The 21,340-nt window shown below is 32.4% G+C and overlaps 3 protein-coding genes and 2 pseudogenes across 4 annotated transcripts; 3 read left to right on the top strand and 2 right to left on the bottom strand.

Moving 5' to 3' along the window:
* Window positions 1–1,013: 1,013 nt before the first annotated feature.
* Window positions 1,014–2,463, bottom strand: LOC107169721 (uncharacterized; annotated as a pseudogene). Its single transcript, XR_016189443.1, has 4 exons — window positions 2,170–2,463; window positions 1,732–2,107; window positions 1,564–1,668; window positions 1,014–1,501 (listed from the first exon to the last, which is right to left on the bottom strand). The product of XR_016189443.1 is annotated as an uncharacterized LOC107169721 (transcript).
* Window positions 2,464–2,533: 70 nt separating this feature from the next.
* LOC149061403 (uncharacterized) lies at window positions 2,534–3,126 on the bottom strand. The gene is made up of 2 exons (XM_089214977.1): window positions 2,733–3,126; window positions 2,534–2,667 (listed from the first exon to the last, which is right to left on the bottom strand). Exons 1-2 carry the CDS (start codon window positions 3,124–3,126, stop codon window positions 2,534–2,536), a joined length of 528 nt encoding a protein of 175 aa, XP_089071103.1.
* Window positions 3,127–3,644: 518 nt separating this feature from the next.
* On the top strand, window positions 3,645–5,148 carry LOC149061402 (uncharacterized; annotated as a pseudogene).
* An 11,301-nt stretch (window positions 5,149–16,449) lies between these two features.
* On the top strand, window positions 16,450–17,220 carry LOC149061401 (uncharacterized). Its single transcript, XM_089216115.1, has one exon. The coding sequence runs from the start codon at window positions 16,465–16,467 to the stop codon at window positions 17,218–17,220; it is 756 nt and encodes a 251-aa protein (XP_089072241.1). The 5' UTR covers window positions 16,450–16,464.
* Window positions 17,221–17,952: 732 nt separating this feature from the next.
* Window positions 17,953–20,176, top strand: LOC149061400 (zinc finger MYM-type protein 1-like). Its single transcript, XM_089214976.1, has 3 exons — window positions 17,953–18,002; window positions 18,553–19,598; window positions 19,686–20,176. Exons 1-3 carry the CDS (start codon window positions 17,953–17,955, stop codon window positions 20,174–20,176), a joined length of 1,587 nt encoding a protein of 528 aa, XP_089071102.1.
* The last annotated feature ends 1,164 nt before the right edge of the window (window positions 20,177–21,340 follow it).

Raw genomic sequence — 21,340 nt, 5'->3', positions numbered from 1 at the left:
AGTAGAATATTGAACTCATTAAAGTTCACCTGCATATACGTTAAAGGTGATCAGAAAAGGCAACTTATCATTGGATTTATACCTCATGTCACACTCATCAACATCGAAGACCTCGGGTGTCCACGCTTGGAACAAATATGTGATGAAGAAACTCTACCTTGTTGTATTTTTCATATGGAATTTAATCCAAAACAATGTACATTCTATAAAGTATTTGCTCTAAGGAAATGGTTTATAAATAATTCTTAAAGATTGTATGTACATTTTATTTAATAAACATAATTATATTTTAACATTGTTTTTTTTTTTTTTTTATGCTAACATATACACATACATTTATATATGTTAACATTTACAAGGTTATTTTAAATTAAATATATTGGCTTCCTTCTATCTGAAACAGAAAAACATGAATATAACACAATTTTATAAAGGAAAAAATAAGTTTACAAGGAGAAACATTGTAAAACTAGCTTAAATATCTAACAATTATACATTATAAATAAGTTTACACGGATATTTAAAAATTATACAATATAAAGGGTATAAAATAAAAATCTAACAATTACATGCTTATACAGGGAATTAACACAATATTTACAAAGTATACATTATAAATATTATGGTTAACTAACAATTATACAATATAAAAAATATTACAAAGAAATATATCAATCTAACTTAAATATCTATCAATTATACATTATAAAGGTAAAAAAAACTACAAGTTTATACACTAATCTAACTTAAAAACATACTGTTACACAGTATTTACAATAATTTCAATTTTATGTTTTACATTTAAAAAAATATACAATAAAAAGGCTATATACAATAATCTATCTCAAGTATAATATAACGTATAATATAATAAAATATATAAAATCAAGAAAAGTAATGTAGAAGGTTCCAGTTCTGTCCTTCATCTAATTCAAGGCGACCGTCCTAGGATTCATCTTTCCTGTAAAATTATAAATATTAGTAAAATAATTTAAATATATATTTGTAATAACTTACTCTATACTATAATGTCCATGGGCTAGTGTATTTATTTTATCGTCTAACACCACCCTCTTGTCATCGTAACTGTTGTATGTCAATTTTTTAGTTTTTATTGTCATAATCTGGTGGTTGAATGACCGTATTGAAACATTCTCTTTGTACATCTCAACTCCGTCTTCTCCAAACTTCCTATGATCTTCAAGAGTCATATGGTTTTTAACCACATGAGCCCGGATCCCTTTCGCTTTAATCTTCTCTACTCCGTTATCCTCTCCAGCATACACATTAAAAGCATAGGATTTTGCCCTCAAAGCACAAAACTCTGTCATGGTATCTCCTTTTACTTCGTCCTAAAAGAATCCCGGTATCTTCTTTCTAGCTGTTGTGTAGCACGGGTGGTTAGGGGGTAAGTCTGACGTGTCAAGTCTATCCAATAAGTTAGAATTTTCAAACAAATCTGCATAAAAGTCCTCCGTCTGAACATGATATACTAGCGAATCTGGAAAAAGAAAGATAATAAATTAATATATTATTACAATAGTGCAGTTTTAATATATTTACCTGTATCAGTATACATAAGTTTGATTCTGTCCTCATAGTGCCGCTGCATCACATTATAATGGTAATCATACATTAAAGTTTTGGATATGTCTAGCACCGCAAATCCTATAAATAATAAATGTGTTAATAAATGATAAAAGTGTAATTTAAATATATATATATATTTACCAATATAGATAGGTTTATCAAATTTAATCATTTTGTTCTCCAAAGCAACAGCGTTAAGGTTCTCATTATAATTTGTACAATGTTTAAATGTGCATTTGTTTATTAACTTCTGTAATCTCCTCTCACACGACACCAACTCCATCTTCATCTCCTTCCTTTTGGACTGCATAGTCTTCCCTAGAAAAAAAATTTTTTTTTTTAAAGTTTTAAAAAATTTAATAAGTTCAAAAAGTTTAAAGGTACCAAAAATAGCATTGTTCATGAGCTTGTAAAAATCTTTCTCAAACGCATTCTTTGCCTTTTTCCTCATTTCAGTGTTCAAATTAATGTACTCAGCCAACCAGTCCGACTGATTAAATTGTATTACTCTATGTACCTATAAAAATAAAAAAAATTATTAAAATCTGTTTTAAAATTTTATAAAACATAAATATTTACTTTTTCAACTATTAAACCATTTTTAATTAAACCTGCTTGCTGCAGGTTCCGGTAATGTATGACATAATTTTTCTTTTCCTCAAACGTTGCCATCAACTTCCTAACCTTTGATCCACGTGGCACACTATTTTGTGGTAGGAAAGGTAAGTCATTGTGTTGTTCGTGCAAACTTTCAGGGTACGTCACGTCCACCTCATACACCCGTCCTATGGGTGAGGTATCGTTTAAGTCATTTAATCCGTTTAATGTAGGTTCAACCCAGTTGAACCCACCGTACGGCATGTACTGTGACATCGCCCACCCGTACAAGTTGTTACCTACAAAGTTTAGAAAAGTTCAAAAGTTTAAAAGGTTCAAAAAAAGTTTAAGTTCGAAAAAAAAACTCACAGTCCTGATAAATTGTCCATGATTTCTCCTTCGTCTCGTTGTAATCCGGGGTCTTGTCATTATTCGCCTTCGCATACCGTTTGCTCGCCTGAACCAATCCACTACGTATACCTATAAAAATATATAATAAGATTATTATTATTATTATATCAACAATTTAAAAATAATATACTAACCATTCTCAAACATTAATAACATGTCGTATTCATTCAACAGCTCCAACTTTTGTCTCGTAAGCTTCAACATCGCATCGAAACTAAGTCCTGGGGCGGTGTAGTAATGGGCAGCGTCCAGGTTGTACGCCCTCATACATAGGTCACGGAAATTTTCAAACACATCCGTCAACAACAACACGTCAATTTTCAAGTACAGATCGCTGTACTCGCCTAGAGTTGTGCAATCAAAGTGGTCCCAGACCTCCTTGGCGTGCTCGAACTCTTCCTCATTAATCCACGACTCCGTCAACGTGCTGTAAAAGTCTCTCTTCCTCGGCAAACTTGTCTCGTCTAGCTTTCTCCAACTATCGGTATACTCATACGGATACACACCCTTACGTGTCACGAGTGGCATATCTTTCATGGCAAACACTTACAAACAAAGTACAGTGACTTTGTACAGTGACTTGTTAAAATATTAATTGGGTATTTACTATGATAAATGTGTACAATAATATAGATGTGCGATTATTTTAGAAACCATTGAATTGGACGATAATTCCAGGAATTGACCTGCGTGTGTTGACAACAGCACGACTAGAGACCTGCCGCTGCCGGTCGCTCCGCTAACAATAGAAGATGTTTACCATCTAGCGGCGTCTTGCGTACGTGATGAAAACAAAGGATCTTTAACCGATATATCTCTCGCTCTAAGAAGCCGTATTAAAATAGTTACTAACATACTAAGAAATATAAACATATGCCGGCTGTAAACAATTTTATTTAATATATTATAGTTTTCGTATGATATTTTATTAGAAACTCGAAATATATTATGATTATTGAGACAAAGGGGGTTTTTTTTTGAAGTACACAAGCGTCGTTTTAGTACGTCCTGGTGGTATTTAAAGGTATACAATAGGCTTTGTCCATATGAGTTTCTATAGAAGTCTCGCCATGGAATGTGTTGACAACGCGCATTTGGAAACATGGTTCTCGGTTAACAAAAGGTATGGCCTGCCGAGACACACATGTCGGAGCATGTATGTACTTAAGGAATGTTGTTTTTCTCTCAAGTATGTTACATAATATAAATTGTTCGAGACTTTGAAAGTATAATATACGCATGCGTTGATAAAATATAAGTCAGATTTATAACATCATAAGTTATGTCCGAGTACGATAATATGGTGTGTACGATAATATGGTGTGTACGATAATATGGTGTGTACTATAATTATGGTGTATACGATAATATGGTGTGTACGATAATTATGGTATGTGTATGATATTGATAACTCGGCGGCTGTTGTTCCCATACGCTGATAAAGAATGTTGATAACGATAAGTGTTGTCGCCTGCGCGCTATGTGTTGGTTACGAGTCGGGTGACCTCGGTGGCGGTCGGCGGGGGAGGGGTAACGTCGCACACGTAACGAATTGGGCGGCGGCGGTAGGATGAGCAAGGGCGAGGAGGAGGGGTCAAATATACGTCACAGACGTGACGAGTTGGGCGGCGGGGTGAGCAGGATGTGGGAGGGTGATCAATGGTGAGGGTCAGCAGGTGGGGTGGGGTAAAATATACGTCACACACGTGACGAGTCGTGCGGCGGCTGAGGTAGGCTGAGGCTGAAGTTTCAGAACTGTCCAAATTATACTACTTAAATTGTCGAAAGATGGGAACACTGCAACAAGAAAAGTTGCTTTTCAATTGTATGCTGTAGCTAATAAAAGTTTTTTTATAATGAGTGCTATCCTCATAACAAAATACTCTAAATTATTAGAGCCTATCGTGAATGATTTACAATCAAAACATCTGGATTTGCTGAAATGCTCAAATTTTACAAAAAACATAGTAGTCATAGTGAAAGACACGCCGACACGGAAATTCAAGAATTATTAACTGCTGCAAACATAGCAGCTGAGAATATAGGAGCAGAAATTAATCTTCCTAGGATTGTTAAACAACAACAACATCGTTCGAATCCTCCAGCGTTAAATTCGGCTGAATTCTGGAAGAGATCATTACTAATTCCATACTTGGATTCTTGATATCCTCATTGGAACGGAAATTTTCTGATGAAAACCTACCTGCTTTTTCACTTTTATTATTACACCCTTCAAATATGTTAGTTATGAACACCACAGAATTCAAACTTAAAATAAATGATTTTGCCAATTATTACCAAATTAAAGACTTGGAATGTGAAGCAGAATTATGGTACAACATCTGGAAGGAGAAAAAACTGGCTAAAAGGAAACTATCAGACATGGAAATGAGTGAAGTAGTAGAAGAAATAGATATTTTCTTTCCTAAAATAAAACAAGCCTTCCACATTTCTTTAGCTCAGCCATATACAACTAGCACTATTGAGAGGTCATTCAGTACGTTAAGAAGGGTAAAAACTTGGTTGCATTCAACGATGACGGAATGGTAAATCAAAATAGTTTTTTATATCAATGCAAATTAATAATTATATTAATCATATACAATGTAAATTATTTCAGGTCTATGCACACTTAGTATTAGTACTATAGAGATATTTAACACTGTAATGTTATCAAACATGTGACCCGCCACGCCACGCACATTCCCATACGGCCGGCCGAATACTTTCCGTGTTCCTAATAGTTATACATTTATAATCATATTTTATTTCTTCGAAACTAGAAAAAATATTAAAAATCAGGAAATTAATGAAAATAAAATTTTGAAACGTCAATATTTTCAAAAAAATAAACTCTAAAAAATGGTTATCTTTAATTTTTTTTTAAAATAATTAAATAAAAAAATATATATTTTAACTTTTTTATACAAACATTAAAATAAATTTAAAAATGAAATATTGTAGCTTTTTTTCCCTATAAATCTTATTATAAAACCAGAATTTTGATATCTCCATTATTTCGTTAGATATCGCAATGGGTAAATCCTCGCGGGACACCCTGTATGCCCGTACAAATAGCGCATTGATTTATTCATTTTTGTTTATTTTAAAACAAAAAAAATAAAAAGTAAAACTCTTAACGAATAGGACACTCACACCAACATAACACAGACACAATATAGACTAAAATAATATATCTAACAGTAAGTTAATACGGGTCTTGGTGGATCAGATATCATAATGGCTATTAAGATATAATTTTGTACAACTGCTATAATATGTTATTTGACTCAAATGTAATTTCTTATAATAAAATGAAATAAAATAAGAATAACTACGGTATGTAGCATAGGTACTACACGCATACAGTTTTTTGGTAAATACCATTTTATGGTAGGTAGCATATTGGACGAGTATCCAATTAATGTATTACCAAATAAAAAAAAATCATGTATCAGGGAAGATGTTCTTTTTACGTTACTAAACCAAATTTGTAATTATTTTTTTACAAGTCAGCAGAAAGGTTACTTATATTAATTATATTAACCTAACCTAAGAGGACGTCTCACGGAAACGTGTAGACATTGTAACAAAACTCAACTCTTCTTTTGTTGTTTGTTAACTTGTTTTATTATTATTTTATAATATTACAATAAATCATTTAACCCGTGAGGTTTGGACATTTAGATATAAAATTAGGGGATCACAAAGATTAGCGGTTTCAAGATGTACAAGATTTGTTCTATCTTTTATTTATTTTTTACTCACGGTCGCTGCTGGTACGTTCTTCACGGGTTGACTTCTTTACGGTCTTGATCACTGGGTAGTTGTCTGTTTCACTGTTCCGATCAATGACGGGTTGGCTGATGCACTGTTCTGATCATTGGCTGGTTGGCTGATTTACTGTCCTGATCCTTGGTGGGTTGGCTGGTTTTTGTTATTATTATTTATTATTATTATTGTCCTGATCACTGGTTTTGCTGGTTGTTTGTTTCACTGTCCCGATCACTGGTGGATATTGTATAAGTCACTTGGAAGGGAAGGAATAGTTGTTTCTATGGCAACCGGTTATACAATGATTCCGTCTTAGAGTATACTTTAAGATGCGGATTTAACGGTTGTCGTTGGTTACGTTCAACAGTGTATGTTTCCAACAAGTGTAAACCAATTAGTAGGTACACTGTTCGTCGTAACTCGGGGAAGTGTTGGCAGTGGTAGTAATAGCGTTTAATATTGCCATATGGTGGCCTCTAAGTACCATCCGGTATTTATCGAACTTGTACTACGGGAGCCGGGACGATGTCGCTCGTTGCGGCAGTGGCTCATGGTTATATGTTATCCGCAGGTCTCCCGTTCCTCGTATCTGGTGGTTTTGCTCCTTCATTTTTTTCTTTATAATATGTAATTGGATAATACTTGATCGTTATAATTTGTTCTATACTCTTTCCGGGGATCTTTAATCTTTATAAGAATAGTTTTTGTTGATTTGTTACGTTAGTAGATTGATTTATCGAACACTTTTTTAGTACCGTTCTAAACCAGACGGTCGGCGGTGCGCACTCTAACGCCCGTTCTTGATATACCTCGGCCGCATCGCATCTTTAGGCAAGTAAACAGCACAAGGGTGCGCCACTCCTTGTAGCCGAGGGTTTGTACCGTTACAACCAGAGATTTTAAATAACCTAGATAACTAACTATCAATATCACCTATCACATAATCTGAATCCAGCTGTTGTAAACGTCCGCCATTTGTAAAGAGGTCAAGATATTATGCCGCTGGATATAGTATGTAACGTCACAGAATTTTGACGCTTTTTATCAGAATATTACATAATATCATTATTATAATCTTATAATATGTCCACGTCCATTTATTATAACTCATAGTATTTCCATAATCTCTATTATTATGCATGCGCTCATTAAATATTATAATGACAAAAACACTGTTATGTAATACTAGTCCCCTGACCTCCCCCACATGCAGTGTCCATCGCGTCGATGTCGCAGAGGGCGCTCCGCCGTTGCTGTCGGGCGTCGCGGTCGCAGCCGCTGGCGTATACGGACAGGGCAACCTGTTTCCCCACTAATGAATATTATATGAAACTTCCCGACGCCGACGCACTGACCAACCCAAGAACATCGAGACGCCGGAACGGCCTACGACCAGCCACCGACGTATACTGCCGAGCTGTCTGTTTTTCGCCACCATCGATGACCGATCTCCGTGTTCGATTTTTGTTTCTGCTCAACGCCATTGACTCTCGCAACACGTCTCCCGGACTCAAAATTTTTGTTATTGCTTTTTTGCAAATGCATGAAATCTTATTTTTAAGTACATGCTAACAACTAATTTAATTAGTTTTAATTTATGTGGGCTTGCCAACATATTTTCATTTTCACAATCTAATTCACCAAATATTTGAGAATTCTGAGAAAAATAGTTTTTAACTAATATTATAATTTTTGTTAATATTTTTGTAATATTCAAATTGCCTAAGTTATTAGTTAAAATAAAAATTCTTTTCTCAGTCTCTTTAATTATTTCAAAAACACTAGATGATGCAGAAACTAAACCACCATAATTTTTAATATCAACAAATTTTGTATAAAAATCATTATGAACATAGTTATGATCTGTTTGTTTTTGTAATAAGCTTTTTTTGCAGGAAATACAGAAGACTTTTTGTGAAATTGTTCTTACAACAAAGCCTGCAATATAATATATTTAATTTTTGATCATATAAATTAGAGCTATCATTATTCATGATTGATATTTTATTTACTAAAATCTCATCGCCTAGCTCATCACAATTGTTTTCTATACTCTCAATGCCTTGATCACTAACATCTGACTCAGTAAGGTGTACCTTTTTTTGTGCCCATTTAATCTCAAAAATGTTCCCAACAGGATCATCATCAAGAGCAATACTATTTGCACTTGGTAAAGGGGTAATGCTATTTTTTTAAATTATTTGCTTCATAGCAGTTTTAAATTGGAGTACGTTTGGGTTGTTATTTAGGCCATACCTTTTTCTTATACGAGAGAATAATAATTCTATATGATCCTGCGAAAAAACGGTAAGTCAAGATATATTTCAAAAATTTATTATTAGGCAATAATTCTTTAGCAACAGAAAATACAGAAAGTACAGCAATAGTTAGTCCAATAATAAATGTTTTTTTTTTTTTACCTACATACAAAGGATTATCATTTTGATCAGTTAGTGTGAATAAATACTGTATCAATGGTAATATAGATTTTTCCAGAGACTATTTGGTTAGCATAGATTGGTTTTTTATACCCTTTAGCAAATGGAAGTCTACTATTAAGAAAATCAAATAATCTATCGATTGTTCGAATAAATTTAACAGTTTCATCACAATGAGTAAACTCTGGAAAATTTTCATTTTTAAAAAATTCTAGGGCATCTGCAGTTGAAGAACTAAGTGTTTGCGCTGCTAGTTTTACCTTCATTTTATTACTTTCCCATTCAATGTGGGCTTTAGATAACTTGTTAGCAAACTTTAGACCTATAGTATCTTGGATCTTATGTAAAGCTTCAATATATTTCCAATCTATTACACCATCTTTGCTTTTAATTTACTTACAATTGCCTAATGCATTACGTGCTAATTTTAGCATATGGCAAGCGTCAGGGATAAAATAAATCTTGTTCGTTACCGGCTATTATCGAGCATTTGGCCGGACAACTATAATAATAAAATGTGGTGTTCACGGAATTGAGATGCGTTCGTAATAATAACAAGAAGGTGTATAGAGATAAATAATAATATATTGATGCTGTTAACAAAGTGGCGCTTACGTGGACGTCTCCACGGGAGCCACGCCACACAGAGTGGCAACAATAATAATAACAATAAATAATAATAACATTGATACTAGGCAGATAGAGATATCATAAATACCGGTGGGCACATGCGCCACGGTCGGGACGGTCAGTATCGGCGGCGTTGGTGGCGGCAGCAGCTGATACGGCGGTGTTGATAATGAACGACGCGGCGGCACTCGAACACGGCGGGTGATCGGATTACGTAATGCGTAACTTTACGTAATCGCGATACCGCAGGCGGCGTTACGCAATAAGCACGAAACGTCGAATTCGCCGGTCGCGATAATAATTAACAATTGCGGGCAAAGTGACAGCACGAACAGAAAAACGACACAATAAGTATGAGTGTCACGCCACGAGATGGTCGCGGAAAAACAGGGCGACGAAGAGAACGGCCGGACACAATGGAACGCACGGACCGCTCAATGAAAAGCGTAGGACCGACTGACTTTGACGGCGACGGATTTGCCGAGGTCAATGACCGCGCGATGCGCTGTCTCGTGGACCGGTTGCCGCACGGCATAAGAATAGCGGCTGATGGCGGCAAGTTCGAACATATCTTTTGTTTTTTATCTCCATGTAGAAAGTACGGAACCAAATCATTAATATTACCACGAATCGTACAACCAAGATATGAAAAAGAAGAAAAATTGGAAAATGTACCATCACATGTCACACTCAATACCCGAAGACCATGTTTTATCGAAAGATTTATAGCAGTTTTGATTAATTCAGCTTGAATATTTGCTGATGACTTAGTTTGTAAAAAATACCCAATTGGCCATTTCCATTTGCCATTAATTGATACTAACATAAACTCTAGAGCTTCTGTAGCTGGAGTATCTACATTTTGTAACTGTAAATCATTTCCAAAGTCACAATATCCAATGAATTTTTCATTTTTTGAATCCCAAAGAATTTGTTTTCTAATTGACATCCCGTCGAGAACCAAATTACAATCTTTGTCTTCTGTTGGAAAAGACTGAAGAGCTTCAAAAACTTCTTTAAAAAAACCAGGTTCAGCGTTGACTGTAGATGTCCAATTAGAAATCGATGATGGGTGTGGCAATGTTATTATACTTCTAAAATAAATAATAATACAAAAAAAAAACAAGTATTACTTATTATAAATTATAAAATAAATAAATATTTTTTAAGTGGTTTTTACCAATATACCAGTATAAATTAACCATTGTATAATTCATATAAGCATAATACAAGCATACAAATATATAGAGTTGTAATTGTTTTTAATTATTAGGTACTTAAAATAATAAGAAAGCAAAAAATAGCATGTATTTACCTACAAAAGTTATAAGCCTTAGGAGAATTATAATGTAATGTTAAAGCAAACCGTTTAAACTCATCAGTATATCTACGTCCATGCGAAAGCTTTTTAGCATTTTTAAGCTGGTTCTTAAAAAGTTCTAATGTCATACTATCAAATTGATCAAGTAATACATTTTCAACTGAATCATCAACAAAACCTTTCGTTTTTAAGGATCTTGTTAAATCTTTCAAATTTTATATTCTTAACTGTTGCCTCCTAACTTTTTGTTGTACAATTTTTACTATGTGTCTCAAAGCAATAACAGTGTGATCTAGAGGCTTTTCTTCAGTTTGAACACTTTTATCAATTTTAAGATTTTGATTTTCAGTTGATACACTTGTACAATTTTCAACTTCAGTGTTATTTTCATTAATTGATGACATAACTTGATGGTTCTCATTACTTCTCAATACAGTGACTTCTTTGGTATTGTACGTTGAACTATACGTCTAGGCTTTTTAGGAATTGGTTGGTAATATGAAGGCATAGCAGGGAATACAATCGGAACAGCATCTGGTTTTAAATGTTTTTTGTACGTACCAGGTCTATCTAAAATGTCACTAGATAAAAAATGTTCACTACAAATTTTGGAATATTGTGAAGGAGTAAATTGTTTTCATTTCATTGCCTGTAACCACTGTTTTAATAGCTCAGGATTGCCCAAATGAAACCTGTAAAATAAATATTTAATAATTAACAAAAAATATTAAATAATTAAAAAATAACAAAATCACACAATTTTTCCATTAATCACTCCTTATTTATTAGTATAATTATTAATATAATATATCATTACTAACTCACCCAAAAAATGACAACCCGCCATCAGGTTTACGCCTATTACTACAGCCATAAGCTGCACAGGCAACTGGCATGATTAAAATCGAAACTAAATTATTTTGTTTTCACTTTTCACTAGTACACAAAGATTTTAAATTATTTATTACTGAAATTTAAAGTCACTCTCTGACAGTAGGTACATCATTAGTAATGATTCATTACACGATATTGACATATTGACCTTTTTGCAAATGACGGCATTATCAGTTGGCCGGTATGTTGTGGCTTCAATGATAACTGCGAGTTAGTTATCTAGGTTATTTAAAATCTCTGGTTACAACATACAACGCTCAAAAGATAACGTTGTTTACCGTCTCGCCGCCGTCGCACACCAGATACGTCACGTTACGTCACGTCGCGGCTTCCGTCAAACCGAAAGCTTTGCATAGTATTAATTCTTATGAACAAGCGCACACAGGTTACGACACGTTACGTTACGTCCCGTCTTAACGCGTGACGGAAACGTAAGAAGACGCGTATATTGCTGTTTAGAGCAAAATTGACGTATGGCGGAACTGTGCAACAGCCAACAAGTACGTACTTAATGCTAAAATATTAATATTATAATTACAATATACAGTTTTTCTGTTGTCTGTGCAAAAAGTATTGTGATTTACCTACTTTATATTAAAAAATATGGAAGATGAATTATTAATTGAGTGCATACGTAGATACACTTTAATTTATGATCCCACTGAAAAAGGTCACGCCGATTTGCGATTGCTGAGGAATGCATAGGAAGAAATAGCCAAAACACTTGGAACTTCTGGTAAATTTATTTTATTATCAGCTATGTTTGAAAATATTAAAATGATTATTAATTGTAGATCATATTTCATATTGTTATAATGCTAGTATATACTTGTTTGAATATAGGTAATAGGTAATAGGTAATAGCAGATAGTACACATGCATTATTAGGTACTCTTGTTAGAGTTAGTTTATTGATATTGTTATATTATATATTATTTATTATTGTAATTTTATCTGTAATTATAATTTAAAAAAAGTTCAAATATTTTGAGAGCTATACTAGCTATGTATACAGGGTTAGCCGGGTTAGGTACATGCCTTTTCCCACTGCCATGGAACTGAACCATTATCCGAGACAAAAAACTGTTTGAAATTTTCTCTAATATTGTAGGCTTCTCGTGGATTGTTTCCTCCAACACCAGTAAAATTATTCAATCCTCTTGTAGGTGTTGTATCTTCCAATTCACCTGGCTGCCAGTGACAGTTATCGTTACGTAAAAAATTATGTAAAACTGTCGTCGCCATCACAACTATGTCCATGTGCTCTGGTTTAAAGTTGAATTTCCTGTTGTAAATTTTAAACTTTTTCGCCAGTATACCGAATGCGTTTTCGACAACTCTTCTAGCTCGACAATGGCGATAGTTGTAAACCTTATTGTCTCGATTATTTTCTAGACTTTTCCCTGGAAACGGTCTCATTGTATTAGGAGTTAATGGAAAAGCTTCATCGCAGACAATCACATGGGGGACGATTACATCTGAGTGTGGTAATGGTTTTGGTGGAGGAATATTTAAACTACCATTAGCAAGGGCTTGTCCTAAGGATGATGATTTAAAAACTCCACCATCACTATTCCTCCCGTAAGCACCAATGTCTACAGATATAAATTTATAATCTGCGTCAACAAGAGCTAACAAGACGATACTGAACTCTTTTTTGTAGTTAAAGCACATGGAGCCTGTTTTTGGCGGTTTTTCAAATACGCAGTGCTTTCCATCCAATGCACCTATGCAATTTGGATAGTTCCAGATTTGCCAATACTTTTCTTCCACTCGTTTCCATTGGTCCTCAGTTGGTTGGGGCATATAGATCGGCTGCAAAACTTCCCATAGGGCTCTACATGTGTCATAAATTATTTTGCGAACTGTAGACTCACCAATCCTATTGCTAAATGAAATAGTCGCAATAGAGTCTCAATAGCCCAAAAATCTGCAAAATTTAAGTCCAAATAATTTGAAAGTTATACCTTACCTATGTATCATTTTACAATGATGTTTTTTTATTTTATTAAAAAAAATCAATATAGTATTCTAATAATTATTTAATAATTTATTAAATTTTTAACTACAAATTAACTTTAAACTTTAAATTTAATAAATATTGAATATAATGTTTTTAAATAATTACAGTAATCCAAACTTATAGGAAGTCGTATTTAATTTTCTGCTCTTAGCTACTTATACAATTTTTTTTATAAATTATAACTTCAAAATAATTTTCAAATATTCATGATTTTGACGAATTTTTGTCAATATTTGAACTTCAGATGCCGATAAAATAAAATTAAGGAAATAAAACGGGAATTTTTACGCAAAATCAAATTTTGAGAAAATCGATTTTATAGATAATGGTGTTTTTAACAACTAAAGAATTACTAAATTTTCAGTTCCACAAATTTTGTCAAAATTTGAACTTTAAATAGTTATAAAAAAAAATCGTTGCTATGTATTTTTAATATTTTCTATCTGCTATTATAGTAACCTTGTATTAAATTTTCAAATCTTAGATTTAAAAAGAAACATTTTAGATTCTGAGCGGAGCGATTAATGTATTGATTTTACCATGATGTAGGCACGATTTTTTTTTATAAGCATTTAAAGTTCAAATTTTGACTAAATACATAAAAATTACGGCAATGTTCAAATTATCTTGGATAGAAATTCATAAAAGTTTTTCTTTTTAACTCTAATATTTGAAAATTTAATACAAGGCTCCTAACATATTTTTACAATAGCAGTTGCAAAATAAAAGGGATACATTGTCACAATTTTTATTTATAAGCATTTAAAGTTCAAATTTTGACAACATATTATGTAAAAATCACGAAAATTCGTAAATTATTTTATGCTAGAAATTCATAAAAAATTTTCCTTTTACATCTAAGATTTGGAAATTTAATACAAGGCTCCTAACATATTTTTACAATAGCAGTTGCAAAACAAAAGGGATACATTGTCACAATTTTTATTTATAAGCATTTAAAGTTCAAATTTTGACTAAATACGTAAAAATTACGGCAATGTTCAAATTATCTTAGATAGAAATTCATAAAAGTTTTTCTTTTTAATTCTAAGATTTGAAAATTTAATACAAGGCCCCTAACATATTTTTACAATAGCAGTTGCAAAATAAAAGGGATACATTGTCACAATTTTTATTTATAAGCATTTAAATTTCAAATTTTGACTAAATACGTAAAAATTACGGCAATGTTCAACTTACTGACTGCCGTGTTAATAATAACTAATAATAATAATAAGTAATAATAATCTATAATATCCTAGACAGATAAACCGTCTCCGCTCAGAATCATTTTTCGTATACAATGATATGATATCATTGGATTCAAATTTAATTCCATCTATTACAGTAACCCACTTGTAACCTAATGTACAGCAGAGCGACATCCACGACTTACCCGCCTTTTTATGAATTTCTAGCTCAAAATAAATTGCAAATTTTCGTGATTTTTACGTATTTTGTCAAAATTCGAACTTTCAAAGCTCATTGAAAAAAATTGTGACTATGTATTTTTAATATTTTTTAACTACTATTGCTATAATATATTAGAAGTCTTGTATCAAATTTTGAAGCTTTTTTACCCAACAAAAAAAAAAAACTAAAAAATATTGAACATTTCAAATTGGAATCTCAAAAAATGACCTCCCCAATGCACCAACTAGATTCACTTTCGAACCGAAAAAGCTACTGAAACTGAAAATCGTAGCATTATTTCGAGAAGTTCTCGTATATACACACTAAAAAAAAAAATGAACATTGTAAAATCAATACATTCTGAGCGGATATATATAGCCTTAAAATAAGAAAAATATTTTGAATACCTATTAAATGTTGTAATAAAAAAAACAATCTAAATAACTGGTGAAATTTTAAGTATCTATATTTTTTTTTTTTTTTTTTTTATAATGCCCTGGGGCTTTATTATTTAAACGACCCAAAGGTCTTTATAAATATGTTTGACAATTACACATATTTTACATACTTGACATAAAATATATATGTATATTACACGTTGATGGAGTCACTTCCAATGAAGTGTCTCCTGCCTTAATCTAAAATCTTAAACTAAGTCGTATGGTTTCAGACGCTTAAGACGTCGGATATCCTTGGAGTTATCTAATAATTGAATGGCCAATGGATTGACATGGTGATCTAGCCTCGTCTCGTGTTTGCGAGCAAACCTTTGGATTTCGTCTGCTATTGTAGGCAGCATCATATCACGGTGAATTGCATTGTTTCTTTCGAACCGGTAGGCTGCAGTGATGGTCCTAAGTGCAATATTTTGACAGCGTTGTATTACCTCGATGTTAGACTTACTGGCACAACCCCACAATTGAATGCCATATATCCAGATCGGTTTTATAATTGCTACATACAGTAGACGTTTGTTTTCTATGGTTAACTCGGAGTGAGGTCCGACTAACCAATAAAGTTTTCGCATTTGTTCTTTAATCTGAATTTTTTTCTGACGGACGTGGTGTTTCCAGTTTAGATGAGAGTCAAGGTGCATTCCAAGATATTTTGCTGAATTTTTTTGTGGGAAGTATCTATATGAAGTTAATTTTATAAATATTATTCGCTATATTAATAAATAATGTATGGATAATGTCAATATTAATTTAATATTAATTTGTGACTTTTTAGTTTCGGAATGTAAAAAAAGATGGACCAGTCTTCGTGACCAGTATCGGCGAAATGTTGTTAAAAAAAAAACAGTAAGTGGCCAGAGTGCAGTAACTCGTATTAAATGGAGGTTTAAAGATACATTGTCGTTTTTATCACCACATATGAAAGAAAGGACTCAAAAGTCAAACTTGGATACTGGAAGTTCATCTGATTCTCATGATAACAGTATAAATATAACACATGATGATGAAACCAATCAATTTTTAGAAGGTTCAGATCAGTCGCCAATTCCAAGCAATTCTTCATATCAGGTCCCATCGCCACTCCCAAGTACTTCATCATATGCAAACCCATCTCCTGCTTCTACTATATCCTCATCTCTTGGCAGCAATTCACACAATAAAAAAAATAATAAAACTTCTCAACAACCAACGACTGCTCAAGTTCTTCAAAACTATATAGATTCAAAAAAAGCCAAGTTAGAACCGCCCAGTGACCATATTGGAGCATTTTTTACCGCTATGGAAGCAACTACTAGAAGACTGCCACCAGTTCTTCAAATCAAAGCAAAAGCTAAAATTGGTGCATTACTCTCGGATTTGGAGATGAAAGCTTACTATATTTCTACTGAACATAATGTTTCTATCGCTTCGCCACATCAAAATACCAGCTTATCCAACTCCTTCAATGATACAGCAAATATGACACTAACTGCACATAATATTGCCTCACCACTTGAAAGTACTTCTTTTATTAACCAAACAAACAATATGACGCCAACTGTTTCTCCTAGCAAACCAATGGATTTTTCTACTAACCAACATCGTATAGTTGCTCATTGTACAACAGACACATCAACTTCTGAAGGACAAATTGAAATCTTTGGAATCGATAACAATTTATATACTTTTCAATAATATTTTTGCAGTTATTTAAACATTTTTTTTAAATTTGTAATATTTTTTTAATATAGAAAAAAGTTCAGTAATCAGTAATAAACCATTTCTTTTTAAATTATGAATGTATATTATATGTATATATTATGTTTACTTACTTTAGGGTGATTGCCAATCTTTCATCTGGTGGGATACAGTGCCTGAAATTTGTGTCTTGCTTTTGTAGTTGTGGCAGCATGTCAAGTAAATCAAAAAATTTGTTCGAACTCATTCTAAAATATTTAAAAAATTTTGACTCATCTTGAAGGAGGTCTGGAAATAACGTATGGAATTCTCCATGCTCATCTCTTTTTGTGTTGATGTATCGAATCCATAACCGTTTTTTTTTCGCCTTCTCTTCCTCCTCTGCAATACTTGCCATTATAAATAGTTCCTCGTCGGATGAGAAGTCCATGGTAAAATTGTAATATAGGTGTAATAACAAATTTAATTAAAAAAAAAAATACTAATGAAAGAAAAACCACAACCAAATACACTATACTATAGCAAAAATGTAAAATACAGATTGACGACGACTGTCTGACGATTATTGGGACGGAATCTAGACGTATCTAGTGTGCGTGACGCTAACGTTACGTCACATCACGTCTCCGACTGTTTCCGCGCAAATATGGCTGCTGACGTTCGCCTCTTCTCATTGGACTAAATACTATCAGTTAAATAGTATGTCAGTATCAACATTCGACACTATCAATGACTTTAATGACAACTGACCACGATTATAAAGAACAGGTTATGTGTCGGTAATAGGTTTGTATGGCACAATCGCAGTCAGAAATTGTTACGGTGATATAGTTCGGCTATTTACCACTAGGTAGGCGCCTAGGTTGCCAGGTCTGGGGATTAATCCTCAATCTGGAGATTTTACAGGTGTTTGAGGAAAATGTTGAGGATTTCTATCATAGGCGTCATTACGGGGTAGCGAGGGGTAGCCATTGCTACCCCACCATTTTTATTGGGGTAGCAAAGTAATAGCTATGATACCCCACGAGAAATATAATATTTATATATATATAATATATATGTATATATATGTAATATGTATGTATATGGTCTGTGATGTCAACGTACATATTATTATCAACTCAGATAACTGTAATATATTAATATAGATAACATTAATCTATTTTTAGCGAAACTATTATTTTTCCCAGGAAACGGTTTATCGTCGATTGATATGGTACCAATTACTAATATTATACCTATATATACACTTTATTATTATCACTGTCGTCCGTCATTATGAAATACGAATAATTATTAGTTAAACACAAAAATAATTAATTGCGCGAGTTCCCGTCTTCCCGATTATGACACAATCAAACAATATTTTATTGACAAAGAAAGAAGCTTTCGATATGTGCATCCAGAATTCCAAAATATTTTTTTATCGTTAATGGCTAAGAATGTTCAACAAAGTTTAATATTCAATATAAAAGAAGCAGGTATATACAGCATATTGGTTGATGAGACACAGGACATAAGCAGGCATGAACAAGTATCCATTTGTGTTAGGTATGTCACAGAAAGTTTTGAACCAAATGAAGTTTTTCTGGGTTTTTTTAAAACTCATAGTACCAATGCTGAATCTCTGGTAGCTTTGATAAAAGAAGTTTTAAAAAATAATGACTTGAACATTCAAAATATCAGAGGTCAGTGTTATGATGGTGCTGCTTCTATGCGTGGATCTTATACCGGTGTACAAGCTAGAATTAAAAATGAAAATCCACATGCAATATATGTACATTGCTATGCGCATATTTTAAATTTATGTTTAGTCGATTTAACTAAACAAGTTAAACAAATAAGAAATATGTTTGGTGTTTTGAATACATTACATAATTTTATTGGCGCATCATCAAAAAGATTTTCCATTTTTGAATCAATGAGAGCAACATGTTCAGATAGTAAAGGACCAAAAACATTAAAATCATTATCTGATACTCGATGGAATTGCCGAATAGAAGCTATTAAAGCAGTATTTGAAAATTTATCAGCGTTATTTCATTCACTACACAAAATTGCAGATGATGATACTTTTGCAGGTCCTGAAGCTAGTTCGTTACTTAAATCAATTGAAACCTTTGATTTTATTTTTTGTCTAAATTTACTAAAATTTGTTTTTAATGAAACTAATATTTTATCGAAATACCTTCAAACGTCATCAATTAATTATTCATCGGTGCGTTTGATGGCACAGCAAACAATTAACACATTTAAAGATAGTCGAACTCAAGATAAATTTAATAGTTTATGGATAGAAACCCAAGATATTGTTGAGAAGTATGACTTAGAAGAAGCAAAATTACCCAGAGAAAGAAAAATTCCTATGAAAATAGGTGGAGGAAGGTCTCAACAAAATTCAATAAATGTAAAGAATTATTATTTAATAAATATTTTTTATGTTGTTTTGGATATAATTATAGCCGATATAGAAGAAAGATTTAAAGAAAATAACTTAACTCTTTTAAATGCTATGAATGATGTATTAACTAGTGATTTACCAGATGTTGCTTCATATAATCTATTAAGTAATACATATGATATTAATAATTCTGAATTACAGAGTGAAGTTAATATACTTAATAGAATGTTTAAACAGTCACAAAATGATGTGAAAGAAACCGCACTTAACTGTCGAATATCTTATATTTTATCCAATAATATTCAGATTGGATTCCCATTGTATGTGCAAATTTTAAAATTATTTTTAACATTACCTACAAATACAGCAACATGTGAAAGAAGTTTTTCTACTTTAAAACGTATAAAAACCTATCTTAGATCTACTACTGGCCAAGATCGCTTAAATAATTTAGCAATACTCTATATACACAGAAACCAAGAAGTTAACAAGGATGAAGTTATAAAAGAATTTGATGCCACAGAGAATGGACGTCGCATGATTCTTCACTAAATTAAAAAAAGAATTGAACTTGCAATAGTATATAAAATTGTGTATTTAAAAAATTAAAAATTGATGAATTAAAATAAATAAATGTTTTAACTAAAAAATAATAAGTAAATTCAATGTGGGGGGGGGGGGGGGTTGAGGGGTTGATAAAGCTAATTAGTCATCTATCATAGGTTTTCCAATGTTGCTACCTTATGGTTTTATTCCAAATGACGCCCCTGATTTCTATAATCTGAGAATTTTCTGGTGAATTTGATTAATAAGGTGTATAAATTCTTTTTTTAAGTAAATTTTTTTAAATTTACATCAATATATTTATTATTATTGTTATATATTGCTATATTTATATTATTAGTATAATGATAGTGGCTGAATTAATTATTACTAGATAAGCATTGCAGTTAGTCTGTGCTTACCAGTTACCACGAATTCTTTAATCGTATATTATATGATACAATCATGAACATTAGAGGAAGGACGCCGAACACGGCCGAACGAAGCGTAAAAACATGGTCCGGAATTATCGCATTCCGCCAGAATGCGCGTCGGACAGTGATGTCGTTTTTACATGTACAGCATAGGAAATTTATTGTTTTTTTATTATTATAATCTAAATAACGAAACTTATGAATAATTACTATAGAACGTTTTTTCATGACCAAGTTGTTCTCGATCGAATATATGTGTTTCCAATAATTTTTTATACATACCTAATATATCTATAGCCTATAGGTAATATAATATCAATTCATACGTTTTATTACGATTCTCTAATCGCTGTTACCAAATTATACTATATACATTTTATTATATTTGCTGTCACTGCTTACGAATTACGATTGTATGACTGGCATCTACATTCTACATAATAAGCTAAAGCTTCAAAGACTCAATGTCCATATTATATCCATAATCCATTTGGAGGATAAAATATAATATTCCGAAAAAGTATATTTATAATGAATAAATAACATTTTATAACTAATTCAGTCATGATGTTTACACTTATTTCTGAATTAGTACTTACAAAGTCGTAAGAATCTCGTAAATCGCAAATTAAATCTAGTTCACATCACAACCACAGACTATAGTCTGTGTCACAACTAGGTCGAACATATTTGTAATACAATATAATATTATACATTATTATAAATGTTATGCCTTGAT

Source organism: Diuraphis noxia, unplaced genomic scaffold, assembly GCF_037042655.1.
Source record: "Diuraphis noxia isolate RWA-SAM2 unplaced genomic scaffold, SU_Dnox_SAM2 contig0001, whole genome shotgun sequence".
NCBI classification, from domain to species: domain Eukaryota; kingdom Metazoa; phylum Arthropoda; class Insecta; order Hemiptera; family Aphididae; genus Diuraphis; species Diuraphis noxia.
Note: the sequence above shows the minus strand (reverse complement) of the source record. Positions and strands in the feature narration are given on the sequence as shown.

Coding starts and splice junctions, on each gene's coding strand:
- LOC149061401 (XM_089216115.1), top strand. CDS start 16,465: ATGAAAGAAAGGACTCAAAAGTCAAACTTGGATACTGGAAGTTCATCT.
- LOC149061403 (XM_089214977.1), bottom strand. CDS start 3,126: ATGCCACTCGTGACACGTAAGGGTGTGTATCCGTATGAGTATACCGAT. Junction 2,668..2,732: donor GTTATTAATGTTTGAGAATG/GTTAGTATATTA, acceptor ATATTTTTATAG/GTATACGTAGTGGATTGGTT.
- LOC149061400 (XM_089214976.1), top strand. CDS start 17,953: ATGACTTTAATGACAACTGACCACGATTATAAAGAACAGGTTATGTGT. Junction 18,003..18,552: donor AAAGAACAGGTTATGTGTCG/GTAATAGGTTTG, acceptor TAATTGCGCGAG/TTCCCGTCTTCCCGATTATG. Junction 19,599..19,685: donor AAAAATTCCTATGAAAATAG/GTGGAGGAAGGT, acceptor ATATAATTATAG/CCGATATAGAAGAAAGATTT.